Below are 15,035 nucleotides of genomic sequence, written 5' to 3'. Positions count from 1 at the left end.
ATTCTTATTTCAAATAAACTTAATCTAACTGTGTTGTGTTTACTTTGACCACTAAAAAAAAGAAAACTATTTTTTAAATCATATTAAATTTATAAATTTATCTGACAAAAGCTGACACCTTTTTAATTTTTACTCTTTCTGTCACAGGAAATATGCTTTTCTCTTTACTTTAAAATTTTTTGTGTTTAGTCCCTCAGCAAAATCACTTGTCTTCATCAGAGGTCTAGTTTTCTTAGATTGGCTCTTTCTTTTTATTTATATTATATTTTTAACAGATTGTTTCTGGATATTTATATTTGTATGTTTATTTATTTTATAAATTATTATATTTTACAAATGATCATCTTCCTAAATTCTTATAATAGCCTATTTTTTTGCAGTACATTCTATTGGAATTTTTAGACACACAAAGACAGTAATTTAATCATATCTCATTTCTCTGCCTGCCTTATTTATTGCTTTGGCCTGACCATTCTAAGGTATTAAATGAGGGTTCCGAGTGGGCATCTTCCTTTTTTTTCAGTAGGAAGTTCAACATTATGCCTTTTATTAAGTATCTATCAAGCTCTAAGTCACAATTAAGAGCAATTTGCTAGATATTTATGGCTTTTTAAAATCAATTAATTTATTTTTTATTGATACATAATAGCTGTACAAATGTTTACAGTACGTATGATAATTTGATACATTTATATAATAAAAGCAGAGTAACTGGGATATCCATCACCTGAAATATTTATCTTTACATTAGAAATAATCGAATTGTTCTCTTCTAGCTATTTTCAAATGTACAAACTATTAATGTTAACTATAGTCACCTCCTTGTCTATCAAACACCAGGTCTTACATCTTCTATCTAAGTGAAGAGTGGGCATCTTTCTCTTCATCCTGATCCTAATATAAATTTCAGTGTTGTGATATCATCAAGTCAGATCTTGGCTGTGTCTTTGAGTCAGATATTCTTTAACATACTAAAGGACACGGGTCCTATTTGAATAATGTTTTAGAAGTTTGTATTGAATGTTATTAAATGTCTCTTGGACATCCATTGGGATGCTCAAATGTTCGTCTTTCAGACATAAATGTGATAAGTTATCTTAATAGATCTCATTTCCTATTATATAATTATCCTTTTGTTCCCAAGGTAGGCTCTACTTATTTGTTGTGTATTATTTTTAGAATATATGACTTGCTAATGTAATTTTCAGGCCTTTGAAGCTAATTTTTTCAAGTGTCATAAATCCATTATTTTTCTTGAAATTTTGTCCAATTTTGGCATCATAGTTATGTTTATAAAATAATAGTTTAGTAAGAGAAAATTTCACTTATTTTTCTGCTCTAAAAATGATTTGTTACATGAAACTTTAGAATAATTCTATCATCACCTCCTTATTATCCACATAGGGATGAGTTGTGACACAGATAACCTGGAACAGTTGACAACTTCCCAGATTCTTTACAACTTTAATATGTATTTTTTCACCCTATCAATTGCAATATGTGTGAACGTTCATTTGATGCACTGAGTCTGAGGAAAATTTTGACCAGTAACCTTTGATTGCTGGAAGAGTCTATGCATAATTAGATATTCATTGTAAGTAATCACAGAAGTGCAAATTTTTAAAAAGTAATTTTATGTACAAATTAAAAACCAAGAAAAGGAACGACGGAATCCTCTTTTAATGAGGTATGGAGAAGTCCATTCTCAAAAACATGGCTTAGCAGTATAAGCTGGTTTAAGCTTTTGGAAGGGCATTTTAGCAAGGCATCAAAGACAGCTTTTCCAATGTGGACATCATTTGTCCCAGAAATTCCACTTATAAGAAAATCACTGATGATGGCTTCAAAGATTTCACCACAGTGATGTTTATCAAAACATTATAAGGGTGAAAACTTAGAAAAAACATAAATGTGCCCAAAAGGGGACTGATTAAATACATTATATTCTAATATATGCTTTAAGTATTAGAATACTATATTTAATATATTATATATTAAATGTATTAGAATATAATTATTATATTATGATATATATTATAGAATAATTATTAATAAATATGTTAGAATAAATAAATTATATTATTCTAATATATATTATCTATAGTATATAGGTATAATATGTAATATAGATATATAATATATAATATAGACATATGATATATAATATATAATAATAGAATAATATATCTAATATATTAGATCTATTATATATTAGATATTTTATATATACTATATATAATTATATATTAGATATTTTATATATACTATATATAATTATATATAGAAACTAGATACATTATATATGTATATTATATATTACAATATAATATATTCTATTATATATTAATATAATATTTAATACATAATATAATATCTAAATATATTATTCTAATATATTTAATCAAAGGAATTTGAGAAAGCTGTTATAATTAAGGCAGATAAATATTAAATGAAATCAACATACTGTATGTCAAAATATATTTGAAGTGGAAAAGCAGACTGTACACCCCTCTGTTGGCAGTGATTATTTCTGGATTTGGGGATTACAGGTAAATTTTTTTTCTTATCTGTGTTTTCTACATTTCTACAATAACTAACTCTCTTCTAAAGGAGTACAGTCATAAAAGTAGACCGTGATAAACTTAACTTTACAATCTTACTTTCTTATCCCAAATATAGATAAACTCACAATAAGGCTTGTGTTTTTGATACTCAGACCTGGCTATGCAAATAAATATGGGGATGTATGAATACAACGGAAAGAGTGGCTATAGATTGAAGCCAGAGTTCATGAGGAGGCCTGACAAGCATTTTGATCCATTTACTGAAGGCATCGTAGATGGGATAGTGGCAAACACTTTGTCTGTTAAGGTATGTATTCCCCATCACAAAAGCGTTCCTAACAATAGTGTTGAATTTACAATGCATAAAGAAGTGGCTTAGTCATTACAAATTTAGTAACTAGCAAAGATTCTACTTTCTTCCTACATTTTTTTTCTCTAAAGATCACATTAAAAGTTTTCGTAGGCCACATGGATAAGATAAAGGGACTGAATCTCATTCTTAATGATAAAAATCGGACTCTAAATCAATAAAATAAGTTAGAGAGACTCGTCATAACCAATTCTCTTTTTTGGTGTAACTATCCTACTGTGAAATTTACATGATAATTAGTGGCCCATATTGGAGAGATTTTCTGGTCTTCCCCCCCCACCCCCCGCCCCCGCTTTGGTTCTTAGCAAAATTAGAGAAAGAACATTCCCTCAATAAATTGTCAAATATTAAACAAAAGCTTTCAAGTTACTTTAAATGGTTTTTTAAAATCTTCCAGAGCATTCAGAGATTTTAAAACACATGTTAATGATCTTTAAATAAAAGTTGCTTTATTAAATATTTATGTATATATTGATATATATACATATACATATATCATAAATATATAAAATCATATATATACATACATATGTATATCTGACCCTAAATAATTCCAAATGATTTTTTATTCTTTGAAATTGATTTTATAGCAGATATAATTTTTTAGCTATCAGAAAATATTTTTAATACTGTGAAAGGAAAATCAATTTTTTAGAATACATTTTTACATGGATTCTTCATTGTTAAAGCTTTTCAAAAATATTATCTGTTTTCTGTTTAACTGAATAACTATAGAACTAAGAAATTTTTTTAATGGACATAAATGCAATTTTTTGATTAACCTTAAACAAAGGCATTTGAAAAACTATGTAAAAAACTTTCTATAACAGCTTCACTAATTTCTTTCTACCCTAAGCAGTTGAGCACATTTTCACCTTAAAACTTTTGTCACTTTATATCAAGGGTTAAAGAATAAAATTTCAATGAAGTGTCTCATAATTATATCTTTTGAAATTACTTCAAGCCACATATATAAAGAGTTCAAGTTGGCAGAATTAGAGTTTATTTTAGGAAACTGTTTTCAGAAAAGGCTGTTTAATTTCTGTCAGGTGTGATTAAGATAAACTCATAAGCTTCATGTACTGATAGAATGCTGCTTTTAGAATCGTTTTCAATTGTTACAGTTCGGTTGAATTAATAACATTTTTGTCTTGTTTGTAGATTCGTCTTGTTTTGAATGTATTTGTTTGCTTTTTTTTGTCTTGAAAATTCTACTGTAACAGTAAGCAATTATAAAACAATGACACAGAAGCAGGAAAGTATGTTGAGTTGTGAAGGGGAAATAACTGAGCCCCAGACAAGTGTAACCTGCTGCTCCTGTCCAGAGATGCTGTTCCAGAGCTGTCAGTCTCCCCAGAATGGACAGTCCTCACTGCAGTAGAGCCCTACCTTTCACATTATAGCTAGAGCCAAGATGCAGATCATAACTTTCCAATTATGCCTTTGTTTTCATTTTCTGGCATAGATTTTATAACGTCAGAATGGACTTATGAGCTTCCACGATGTTGTACCATCCTATTTTACTGATGAGAACATTGTGGTTTAGTGTCATGAATTTAGTATAGGACTCTACTTTGGTCAAACATCTTAAACACACAAAATCTGTGCATCTGAATTCCAAGTAGGACTTCTAGAACTTAGAAGTTTTAAACATGTTTTGAAATGTCTGCTCATTTTATAGACATGGTTCTCACGAAGAACCTCAAGTTAAACAAAGAGATTGTTGCTAGCAGGTCCCATACACTCAAGCCAAAGAGAACATACAGGGGAAATGAGTTGTCCCAGGATAAATCCAGAGAGCCTTCCTGATGACTTTCTCTCACATTACTCAGAATTTGTGACCACATCAGCATGTAACTGACTTTGACTTTACTCAACCTTTGATGGCTATTCTCACGCCACCATTTTGTCTGATTTCTGGCCCGGCCATAATTCTGTCCCCTTTCACAATCTTAAGCTCAGATTGTGAGCCCAGCCATAATGCTGTTTCCTTTTCACAATCTTGAGCTCAGAAAGTTCTTGACCAGTAGGCAACTTTCTTGTAACCACCTAACCCGGATTCACCAGGTTTGCTCTGTCGGCACTTGCTTCCTGCTGTTCACCTTCCTAGTATACAGCAGAAGCACATCTTGTTTGCCTCCATTAACCTTTATGACAGCTAATGGATACCTCAGGTTTTGAAAATTTGGACAGAAACAGAGGCAGACCTGGAAGACATTTATAAATATGTAATATTAAAAATCTCTTTTAAGTCTATAATATCAATTAGTTCTGTAGCTAGACAAAGGATACCTAACTGTAGATGGTGACACCATGTGAGATTAGGGGTACCAATAAACTGATCTTGATGGTTTAAAGTGAATACTTGTTCATTTATTCCTCCTACAATATTTTGTCTTATTAATTGACTACTTCTAACCTTACCATTTTCAATATCCCTCTACCAATCTGTATTAGTTCATTTTCACAATGTTATAAAGAACTACCTGAGACTGAGCAATTTATAAAGAAAAGAGGTTTAATTGACTCACAGTTCTGCATGCCTGAGGAGGCCTCATGAAACTTACAATTATGGTGGAAAGTGAAGGGGAAGCAAAGCACATGTCACACGAGGGAAGGAGAGAGAGAGCAAAGGGAGAACTGCCACACACTTTTAAACCATCAGATCTTGTGAGAACTCACTATCATGAGAACAGCATGAGAGAAACCACTCCCATAATCCAATCACCTCACACCAGGTCCCTCCCCAAACGTGTGGGGATTACAATTTAACATGAGATTTGGGTGAGGACACAGAACCAAACCATATCACAACCCGTTAAGTGAAAGGAAAATCATATTTCTACTCTTGCTTCTATTCCATTTTGCTTATAATTCAACATTCGCCAGCAGCATTTGTGGCTCTTTAAAGTATTCTCTTATGTCTGTGTTATTTGCATATCAAAACTCCTTATGGATTGATTGATTTATTTTCTAGATTATATCAGGTCAGTTTCTTTCTGATAAGAAAGTCGGGACTTACGTGGAAGTGGATATGTTTGGTTTGCCTGTGGATACAAGGAGGAAGGCATTTAAGACCAAGACATCCCAAGGAAATGCTGTGAATCCTGTCTGGGAAGAAGAACCTATTGTGTTCAAAAAGGTTGGTCACATGTTCTTGATATGAGTTATAACTGCATTTTCAGGTGTTTTACACTGAGAAAATAATGAAATGGTGAATTACTTGTTGTTTAATTTGGAAATTTACACATTTATAAAGCAATTACCCTTTGAAAGCCATTCTGAAAACTCTTCAAGAATTCTGTTGATCACTTGTTTGGATTTTCAGAATTGTATTGTAAATCAATTCATTCTAGTATGCCTCAAATGGACAGCCATAAAAACATATACATTGAACTCCTATCATCTGATAGTACAAGTGATAAATGATACTTTTTAATTATAACTCAAATGAAGTAGAGTGGAAGTAGGGAATAATATAGTGGCTGAGAGAAAGAAAATTCATACGTCCTTTAAAAGGAATATTATTTAAATTCCCCAAAATCTCTAGCCTCTGAGAGCTGGTCATTCAATCTTGTCTGGGTTCCATCTAATAAAATTGAAACCTTTCACACTCAACTGGGCCCTTCTCTTTCTTCACCAAAAAGCAAATCTTCTTCACACATGCTTATCATATAAAGGAAGAAAGTAAGTTCAGTGGGAAGTAGAATTTTTACCCTACTCTTTGCTTTTTTTCTGGCCAAAATACCTACAAAGCCAGTCTCCTGCAAGGAGAATAGCTATATGGAAACTCCCTGTGCTCTGAGATTTTTCCGTATGTTAACTGAGTTTAATAATAATGTTTACTATAATGTTTACTTCTTAGGGTTATTATGAATATTCCATAAGTAAATACGCTAACCACGCTTAAGAAATATCTAGCACAATGAAAATATTCAATAAATGTGAGTTTGCTGGTTTTGTAAACAATACATTTTTAAAGAGATAGTTGACTTCATGTTCTTGACATGAGATATAACTGCATATTTTAGATGTTTCACACTGAGGAAAGAAATGAGTAGTTGCTCGTTGCTTACTATGGGAATTTACAAATTTATAAAGCAATTGTACTTTGAAAGTTATCCTGAAAGTTATTCTTGTTTTTCGGTGGTGGTGGTTTTCACTTTTTTCTGCTGTCACTTTGAAGATGCAAAAGTAATTTGCTTTGAAAACATAAATGAAATATTCACATGGTGATAAGACCACTGAACTCTTTTTGTTTAAAGATAGAACTTTTGTCATTTCCACATTGAGAATGTTCATGTAAAAATAAAACAGCCTATTTTTTTTTAACAAATGCCTCATTTAGGCAAGGTGATAAAACACAGATGAAGCCCTATCTCTGACAACCCATGTCTTCTCCTCTGACAATGAAATTTATAAGGCAACATCTCAACTTTTTGTCTAAAGTAGCTAAGTAGAAACTTCTACTTGGATCTGAAAAGGTGGTCCTGGCTAGGCGCAGTGGCTCACGCCTGTAATCCCAGCACTTTGGGAGGCCAAGGCGGTGGATCACCTGAGGTCAGGAGTTCGAGACCAGCCTGACCAATGTGGTGAAATGCTGTCTCTACTAAAAAAAAATACAAAAATTAGCCAGGCGTGGAGGCGTGCACCTGTATAGTACTAGCTATTCAGAAGGCTGAGACAGGAGAATTGCTTGAACCTGGGAGGCGGAGGTTGCGGTGAGCCAAGATCATGCCACTGCACTTCAGCCTGGGTGACAGAGCAAGACTCTGTCTCACAAAAAAAAAAAAGACAGAAAAAAGAAAAGAAGAAAAGCTGGTCCTGATTGAATAATACCTTTCTAATTATTTCTTGGAATTGTTCATTCGTATAACCAGATGTGTCCTTAATGTCCTTTGTAGGTGGTTCTTCCTACTCTGGCCTGTTTGAGAATAGCAGTTTATGAAGAAGGAGGTAAATTCATTGGCCACCGTATCTTGCCAGTGCAAGCCATTCGGCCAGGTATGGATAGTGTGCTGAGAAACTTTTAATCAAAGTTGCAAAGAAAATCATCACTGCTTAAAATATTACTAGAAAATGATTTAGGAAACTATTTTCTGCTTTGTAATTTTGTTATGTAACAAGAGCTATGAGATTTAGTTACATGTTTTTGTGGCATGTTGTAGTATTAACATATTAGTCAACTCTTTCAACAATAATTATGTGTAACAAACAATCTGAAAACTTATATGCAAGTATTTATCTTCATGCTCATAGGTCTGTGGGTTGACCAGGTTTGGCTGATCTAGCCTGGGCTCAGCAGCATAGCTGTGCTTCAGGTTCTGGGTTGGGTCTATGTCTGTCCCACACGTGCTCACTCTGGGGCCCAGGCTGAAGTGGCAGTTCCTTCCACAATATGGACTTCTCTTGGCAGACCATTGGAATACAGAGGGCCAGTCTAATTCTGCATGAGCATTTTAAGCCTGTGCTTACACCAAAATACTAATATACTGTTGACCAAAGCAGAGCTTAAGCACAAGTCAAGAAATCACGTCAAAGCTGAGCATGGCGGCTCACCCCCATAGTCTCAGCACTTTGGGAGGCTGAGGCAGGAGGATCTCTTGAAGCCAGAAGTTTGAAACCAGCCTGGGCAACAGAGTGAGACCCTCTCTCTACAAAAAATAGTAATAACAATTAAAAAAAAAAGAATTCATGTCAAGTATAATTCTGTTATGGGGGCAAGTTTGGATCAATAATTCAGTCTATGACATATGATTTTGAATTCTCTTTTGTAGGAAAAAAAAACATATGGTTGGAAAGGAAAAAATCACAATGAATGTTTTCTTTTCTGATGAGAAAAATAATACCTTATCATTCATAACTGTTATTAAAATGAAAAAAGTGACCTGTTTTTCATCTAAAGTAACCTGAAATACATGCTTTCGTCACATAGATGTGCATACTTATAACTAACATTGGGAAGGAAATATGTGCTACACAGCATTATTCTCACCTTCCAGGCTATCACTATATATGTCTAAGGAATGAAAGGAACCAGCCACTGATGCTGCCTGCTGTCTTTGTCTACATAGAAGTGAAAGACTATGTGCCAGACACATATGCAGGTAAACAACTTAACTCAAATACCCCTTTACTCAAAGGGGCATTTCTGTCTGGGTCACCATATATTTTTGGGTTAGTGGAAGGAAAACTGAACCAAACAAGGCAGGAGATTCTGGCTTCAGAATTACCCCTATTTTCGTATGTGTGTTTAGAGGTAAATTGCTTGAGCCATTGTGAATACATTTTAATTTAATGTGTTTTAATTAAAATCACAACACCTCAGTTTTTTGAATATTTATTCCCTGGTAGTCTTATTCTCATGGGCCCAGCACTTACCAACTCATGTTATCCATTACAACAGATGTCTAGGTCTGTACACTGAATTTGTCTTCCACCAATTTTAGAATGCTGATTCTTTTCATGAGTGACATCCTAAATTTAAGGAATTAACCAAGAATCATAAACATAAATGCTTATAGTGCCAAGTAGCTTGGGTGTAAGACACTGGGGAGTACTGGAGACCATGGTAAGCTTGTGGCACATGGTCCATCCAAAGCTGGCAGCCATAACTCATTCCAGCTAGGTACTGCCATTCAAATGATAACTATATTGCCAAATCATTGGGTTGTCTCAACAGTCTGGAAAGCAGGCTTTTTATATGAAATGTCTCCATTTATGAAACATCATTTGAGCCAAATAGGACAATTGTGTGGGCCATTGCTGGAATGGATAGGCCCCTCAAAAAGAAACTAAAGGATCAAGAGTATTGAAGGATCCTGAGTTGAAGCCTGTCCAGTTTGACTCTCAGAACTAAACTCTTAATTTGTCTCTTCCTGAAGTTTCAACAGAGTCCTAACCCTTGTCCATGTTCAAAGTGTTGGTTAGAGGAGTGGATAGTTGTATGGGTAGATGGAAGAACGGAAGATGGATAATAACTGAGTGGATGGATGGATGGATGGGTGGGTAGATGGGTGATGAATGAATGCATGGACTGATGGTCAGACAGATGAGTAAGTAGATGAATGATGGATAATCAATACCTCCAGGACCTTTGATCTAAAATGTCTCTTCCCTATTTAGATGTCATTGAAGCTTTATCAAACCCAATCCGGTATGTGAACCTGATGGAGCAGAGAGCTAAGCAATTGGCTGCTTTGACACTGGAAGATGAAGAAGAAGTAAAGAAAGAGGTGAGAGGGTGTTTTAATCTCACATACAGCATTAAGCATGATTTCCACACCTACTTGTTGGCTTTGTCTAGGTAATATCACATACCTCAGGAGAAGAAATAGCACATTGGAACACTTTCATGGAGTTCAGCATCATGTCACAGAACATCTAGATGACTGACTTAAATTTTTCACATTTCATTTTCTTTTGGTGTTCTGTGGATACCATGAGCATCTTATCTTGTGATAAAATTAAACTGTACACATCTTGCTATTTCCATTGAAACTTTCTACATGATTTCATGCCAATTAAAGGTGATAAAGGCACTTAAAAAGGAAGATAATCATCAAATCATTTAAGGTTTCCCTTTGTCTTTAATGTAGTACACAGGATTTTCAAAGTGCTTTTCTGATTTTTTATAATACGTAAAACATGTAACACAATACCTGGAAAATAGTATGAGCCGTGAAGAGTCTACTATCATTATTAGATGGTTTATTTACATATTATAATGTATGTCCTCCAAATAATTGATATATTATTCCAAATTAGATGTCACAATGCAACACATAATTAAGGAAGGATCTAAAAATAGTAGAAATGAAGTTTAAAAATACAAAGCTTCTATGTAGACTGGCAGTCTTTTTGCTTTTAAAAAAGTGAATTATAGCTTGATTATTAAAGGTGATACTAATATTAAAAATAGTGATAAAATGTTGCTATTTTATATTTTATTCAGAGGAAAAACTTGAGAAAAAAGATAGAAAATGGAGAACTGTCAGTATTGGGGGAAAAAACCTTGAAAATTGTTTTAATAACTATAACTAATAGTTATCCATTAAATAGTTCAGTTAAATAGTCTATTAAAGTTGATATTGTTCATTAAGTAATGCTTTTCTTATTTCAAAAGCATTCTAGATTTATCATAGAAAATTTAAAACATAAAAATGACAAAAGAAAACAACAAAGAAATCAACTGTAATTCAAATATCCCTTCCACTCAGAGATAGCCACTGTGAATATGGGTGTATACATATCTAGCCTTTTTATGCACAACTGTTACTCTTTCATAAAATGGGATAATATTCATAGTTTGTGTTGTAAGTGAAAATAAAAGTATTAAGTATCTCATTGTCCATGTCGTTAAATATTCTTCTATGACATGACTTTTAATAACTCATAACGTTCTATCATATAGCTCCACCATAATTTAATTACTAAGCCCCCAATTATTGGATATTTGCAATGCTGCACTATTTTATTTTATTTTATTTATGGGTACATAGTTGGCATATATGTTATGGGGTGCATTTGATATTCTGATACAGGCATACTGATTTTTGTACACTAATTTTTAATTCTACAACTTCACTGAATGTTCATCAGTTCTAATAGCTTGTTGGTGGAGTCATTCGGTTTTTCCAAATATAAGATCATATCATCTGCGAACAGGAATAATTTGACTTTTTCCAATTTGGATGCCCTTTTTTCATTTTCTTGTCTAATTGCTCTAGCTTGGATTTCCAGTACTATGTTGAATAATAGTGGTGAAAGTGAGCATCCTTGTCTTATTCCAGATCTCAGAGGAAAGGCTTTCAGTTTTTCTTCATTCAGTTTGATACTAGCTGTTGAACTGTTATATATGGCTTTCATTGTGTTGATATATGTTCCTTCTGTACCCAGGTAGGGTTTTTTTGAGAGTTTTTACCAGAAGGGATGTTGAATTTTATCAAAAGCTTTTTCAACATCAATTGAAATGATCATATGGGTTTTTTTCCCTTCATTCTGCTGATATGATGTATCACATTGATTGATTTGCGTATGTTGAACCATCCTTGCATCTCTGGGATAAATCCCACTTGGGAGAATAATAGCTCAGCCCCTTGCTTGTGGTGGGCAATTTCTGTGTTGTAGTTCATGCTCCCAAGCGCCCTGTGGTATCAGCCTGAGATTGGAGTTTGCCTGAGGCCACATTTCGACTTATCTTCTTTCCTGTCTTAACCTGTTTGCCTCACCTTCCTGCAGTTTTTTCCTGAGACCATTCTCTCAGTAACTCATGTGCTCAAGAATCCTCATGTCCACTTCTGCTTCTAGGGAAACTAGCAATGCTAAGTAGCTTGCTGTTTTATAAATAAATACAAGAATGAGTTCTCTTTCTGAATTAATTCTTAATTAGTTAATTAAGAATTTAAATATTTGGCAATACTTACATCTTTCATTCTGGTATTTCTTCAACGATAATAGTGCTTTTTCTCTTTTCCATGACCTTTAAAAGATTAAGGCTATTCTATGAGTCTTTCATTTTACTCATATGGACATCAGTATGAAATTAATTTCTCTCTTTGGAAATCCACCAAAGGTTCTCAAATTCTTTTCTCTTTTTCCTGCTTTACTTAATAGCATATTTAATAAAGTATAATTAAAGGTAAGGATAATTTACATAGATATAAATAAATCACTATTAATAGCATTCTTCTCTAAATAGAAAACAGGACCTATTAGGTACAATGCATATTACCTGAGTGGCAAAGTTATCTGAATACCAAACCCCTATGACACACCTATATAACAAACCCTCATGTGTACCCCGAACCTAAAATAAAAGTTAAAAAAAAAAAAAAGAAACAAACAGGAATGTCTTTTTTCAACTGGATGTATTTTATTCTGTAAGAAATAGAGGTTAAATGAAAGCATTTTCAAGTGAAATTACATGTATTTTCGGTATTTAGAGGAAATACTTTTTAGATTATCAACTTTAACCTATTAGTTAGCCATTGTGTCTAAGGAATAAGCACTTGCTTCAAGAGAACATTTCAACACTACCATATTTCAGCCTACTTTTTATGTTGTCTGACATACATGTTCTTGTGAGTGAGCTGAAATTTATCTAAAATTGTTTGCAAATATTAGCTGGCTGTGCTGACACATGCCTGAAATCCCAGCTACTCGGGAGCCTGAGGCAGGGGAATTGCTTGAGTCCAGGAGAAAGAGGCTGCAATGAACTATGAATGCACTACTATACCCTAGCCTGGGTGACAGAGACCATGTCTCTTAAAAATAAAATAAAATAAAATAAAATAAAATGAGATAAAATTGTTTGTAAATATTTCCTAATTCAGTGTATGGCTCCGATTAGATATAGTAATTGAGCTAAAGGTCTCATAATGGAACATTTTCCTAATGGTGCTTCAGAGAGACAATTTCTGTAATGACTAGGGGAAAATGTCACCCTAAAGAATGGGAGACATAAGGCCTTTGAGATTGTAGGACTCTTTTTACAAATTGATGTCCTTTGAAAACCCTATCTTTGCACCATCAAAAAGGTATTTCAGGAGAATAAAATGTACAAAACTACGGAAGTAGTTTCAGGTCACTCTTATTTTTGTTGTTCTTTTCTTAAAGGTGAGCAGAAAGCAATTTTAGAAATGTGTAATATTGTTTAAACTTGGACAATATTTGGACATTTTTCAGTTTTAGAAATAATTTTAGAGGCATTGAATCACATAGACTCTGTATTGGTCTAACAGAGAAAATACGATTTTTTTCCTTTGACATGTTTAAACTCTTCACTGGCCTCATTTTTACAACTCAAGAAAAAAAAAAATCATTTGCCCTTAACATGTAATGCTAGGAAAGAAAAGTCATTTCACACTTTGAGCACCAGTATGTCTTTTTTCTTGTCTTGGAATAATGTAAGTTTGTTTGAATGATGCCATTGAAAATAAGTAACTGTGGTTTTCTCTGAAGAAAATTCTATCTAGGACATGGCAGGCACTGGAGACACTATTTTAGCATCAAAGACTTTTTTAGTATCATCATTTTAATGTGATGCTTCTAAAGGTCATTTCTGTTTGAACATTAAAAACTTCATTGGACTGCAAAATATTACCAGGTTTTTAATAGTCTTATAAATTATCTTCCTAGAGTAATTTATAAATCAAATAGATAGGTGGAATTTTCCCCCATGATTTGAACAATAGATATTCATTTCAGATAAGGCAAAAATATATTATTCGGATTATATTATACATATATTATGTGTATAATATATATTAGGTTACATATTGTCTGAATAATGGTTGGAAGTGAAGGAATAATAAAGATTTGTTATTGGATTTATTTTGTCTTTGTAAATTCAGAGTGGTAGATTAGTCAAGTTGTAGAATAAGTGCTTTACTGAATCCTAACGAGGTATAACATTCACAGTTAATTCCTCTAAATAAAAAGTCATGTAGAAAAATTTTAAAACATAGTAAACTAAAGAAATACAAATTTAAAACCCTCTAATTCTGCAAATACTGTTAACATTTTTAATGTATATCCTTCTAGCACGTTTCCTATGTAAATTTTCGTTTGTTTCTTTTTTGAGACGAAGTCTTGCTCTGTCGCCCAGGCTAGAGTGCAGTGGCGTGATCTCGGCTCACTGCAACCTCTGCCTCCCGGGTTCAAGCAATTCTCCTGCCTCAGCCTCCTGAGTAGCCAGGACTGCAGGCTCTCACCACCACACCCGGCTAATTTTTATCTTTTTAGTAGAGATGGGGTTTCACCATGTTGGCTAGGCTCTTCCTGAACATCTGACCTCAGGTAATCCACCTGCCTCGGCCTCCCAAAGTGCTGGGATTACAGGCGTGAGCCCCCGTGGCTGACCTCTATGCACATTTTAAAAAATAATTTTTTAAATGTTTTATAGACCGAATAATGTAATTACAGAGATGCCTAGTGAAATATCATAACATATTTTTTCTTTTCTGTCTTTAAAATACCTATAAAAGGAAAAAGTAAATATCTCATACATTTATTAGGAAATATTTTGTGATAATAATCTCATAAATGCAATATTTGAAAGTGATTTTTTTAATGTTAGAGAAGTAAAGAAAAAATAAATA

General features: G+C 33.3%; 1 protein-coding gene across 3 annotated transcripts in view; it reads left to right on the top strand.

The window, feature by feature from the left end:
- Positions 1-15,035, top strand: part of PLCB1 (phospholipase C beta 1) — a 738,719-nt gene that overhangs the window by 584,218 nt on the left and 139,466 nt on the right. For all 3 annotated transcript variants that reach the window (XM_031656114.1, XM_031656115.1, XM_031656116.1), the window contains exons 19-23: positions 2,717-2,871; positions 5,912-6,076; positions 7,839-7,938; positions 8,937-9,041; positions 10,060-10,169. In XM_031656114.1, the coding sequence (XP_031511974.1) occupies positions 2,717-2,871; positions 5,912-6,076; positions 7,839-7,938; positions 8,937-9,041; positions 10,060-10,169 (635 nt within the window). The remainder of the gene's footprint in view (positions 1-2,716; positions 2,872-5,911; positions 6,077-7,838; positions 7,939-8,936; positions 9,042-10,059; positions 10,170-15,035) is intronic.

This window comes from Papio anubis, chromosome 16, assembly GCF_008728515.1.
Source record: "Papio anubis isolate 15944 chromosome 16, Panubis1.0, whole genome shotgun sequence".
NCBI classification, from domain to species: domain Eukaryota; kingdom Metazoa; phylum Chordata; class Mammalia; order Primates; family Cercopithecidae; genus Papio; species Papio anubis.
Note: the sequence above shows the minus strand (reverse complement) of the source record. Positions and strands in the feature narration are given on the sequence as shown.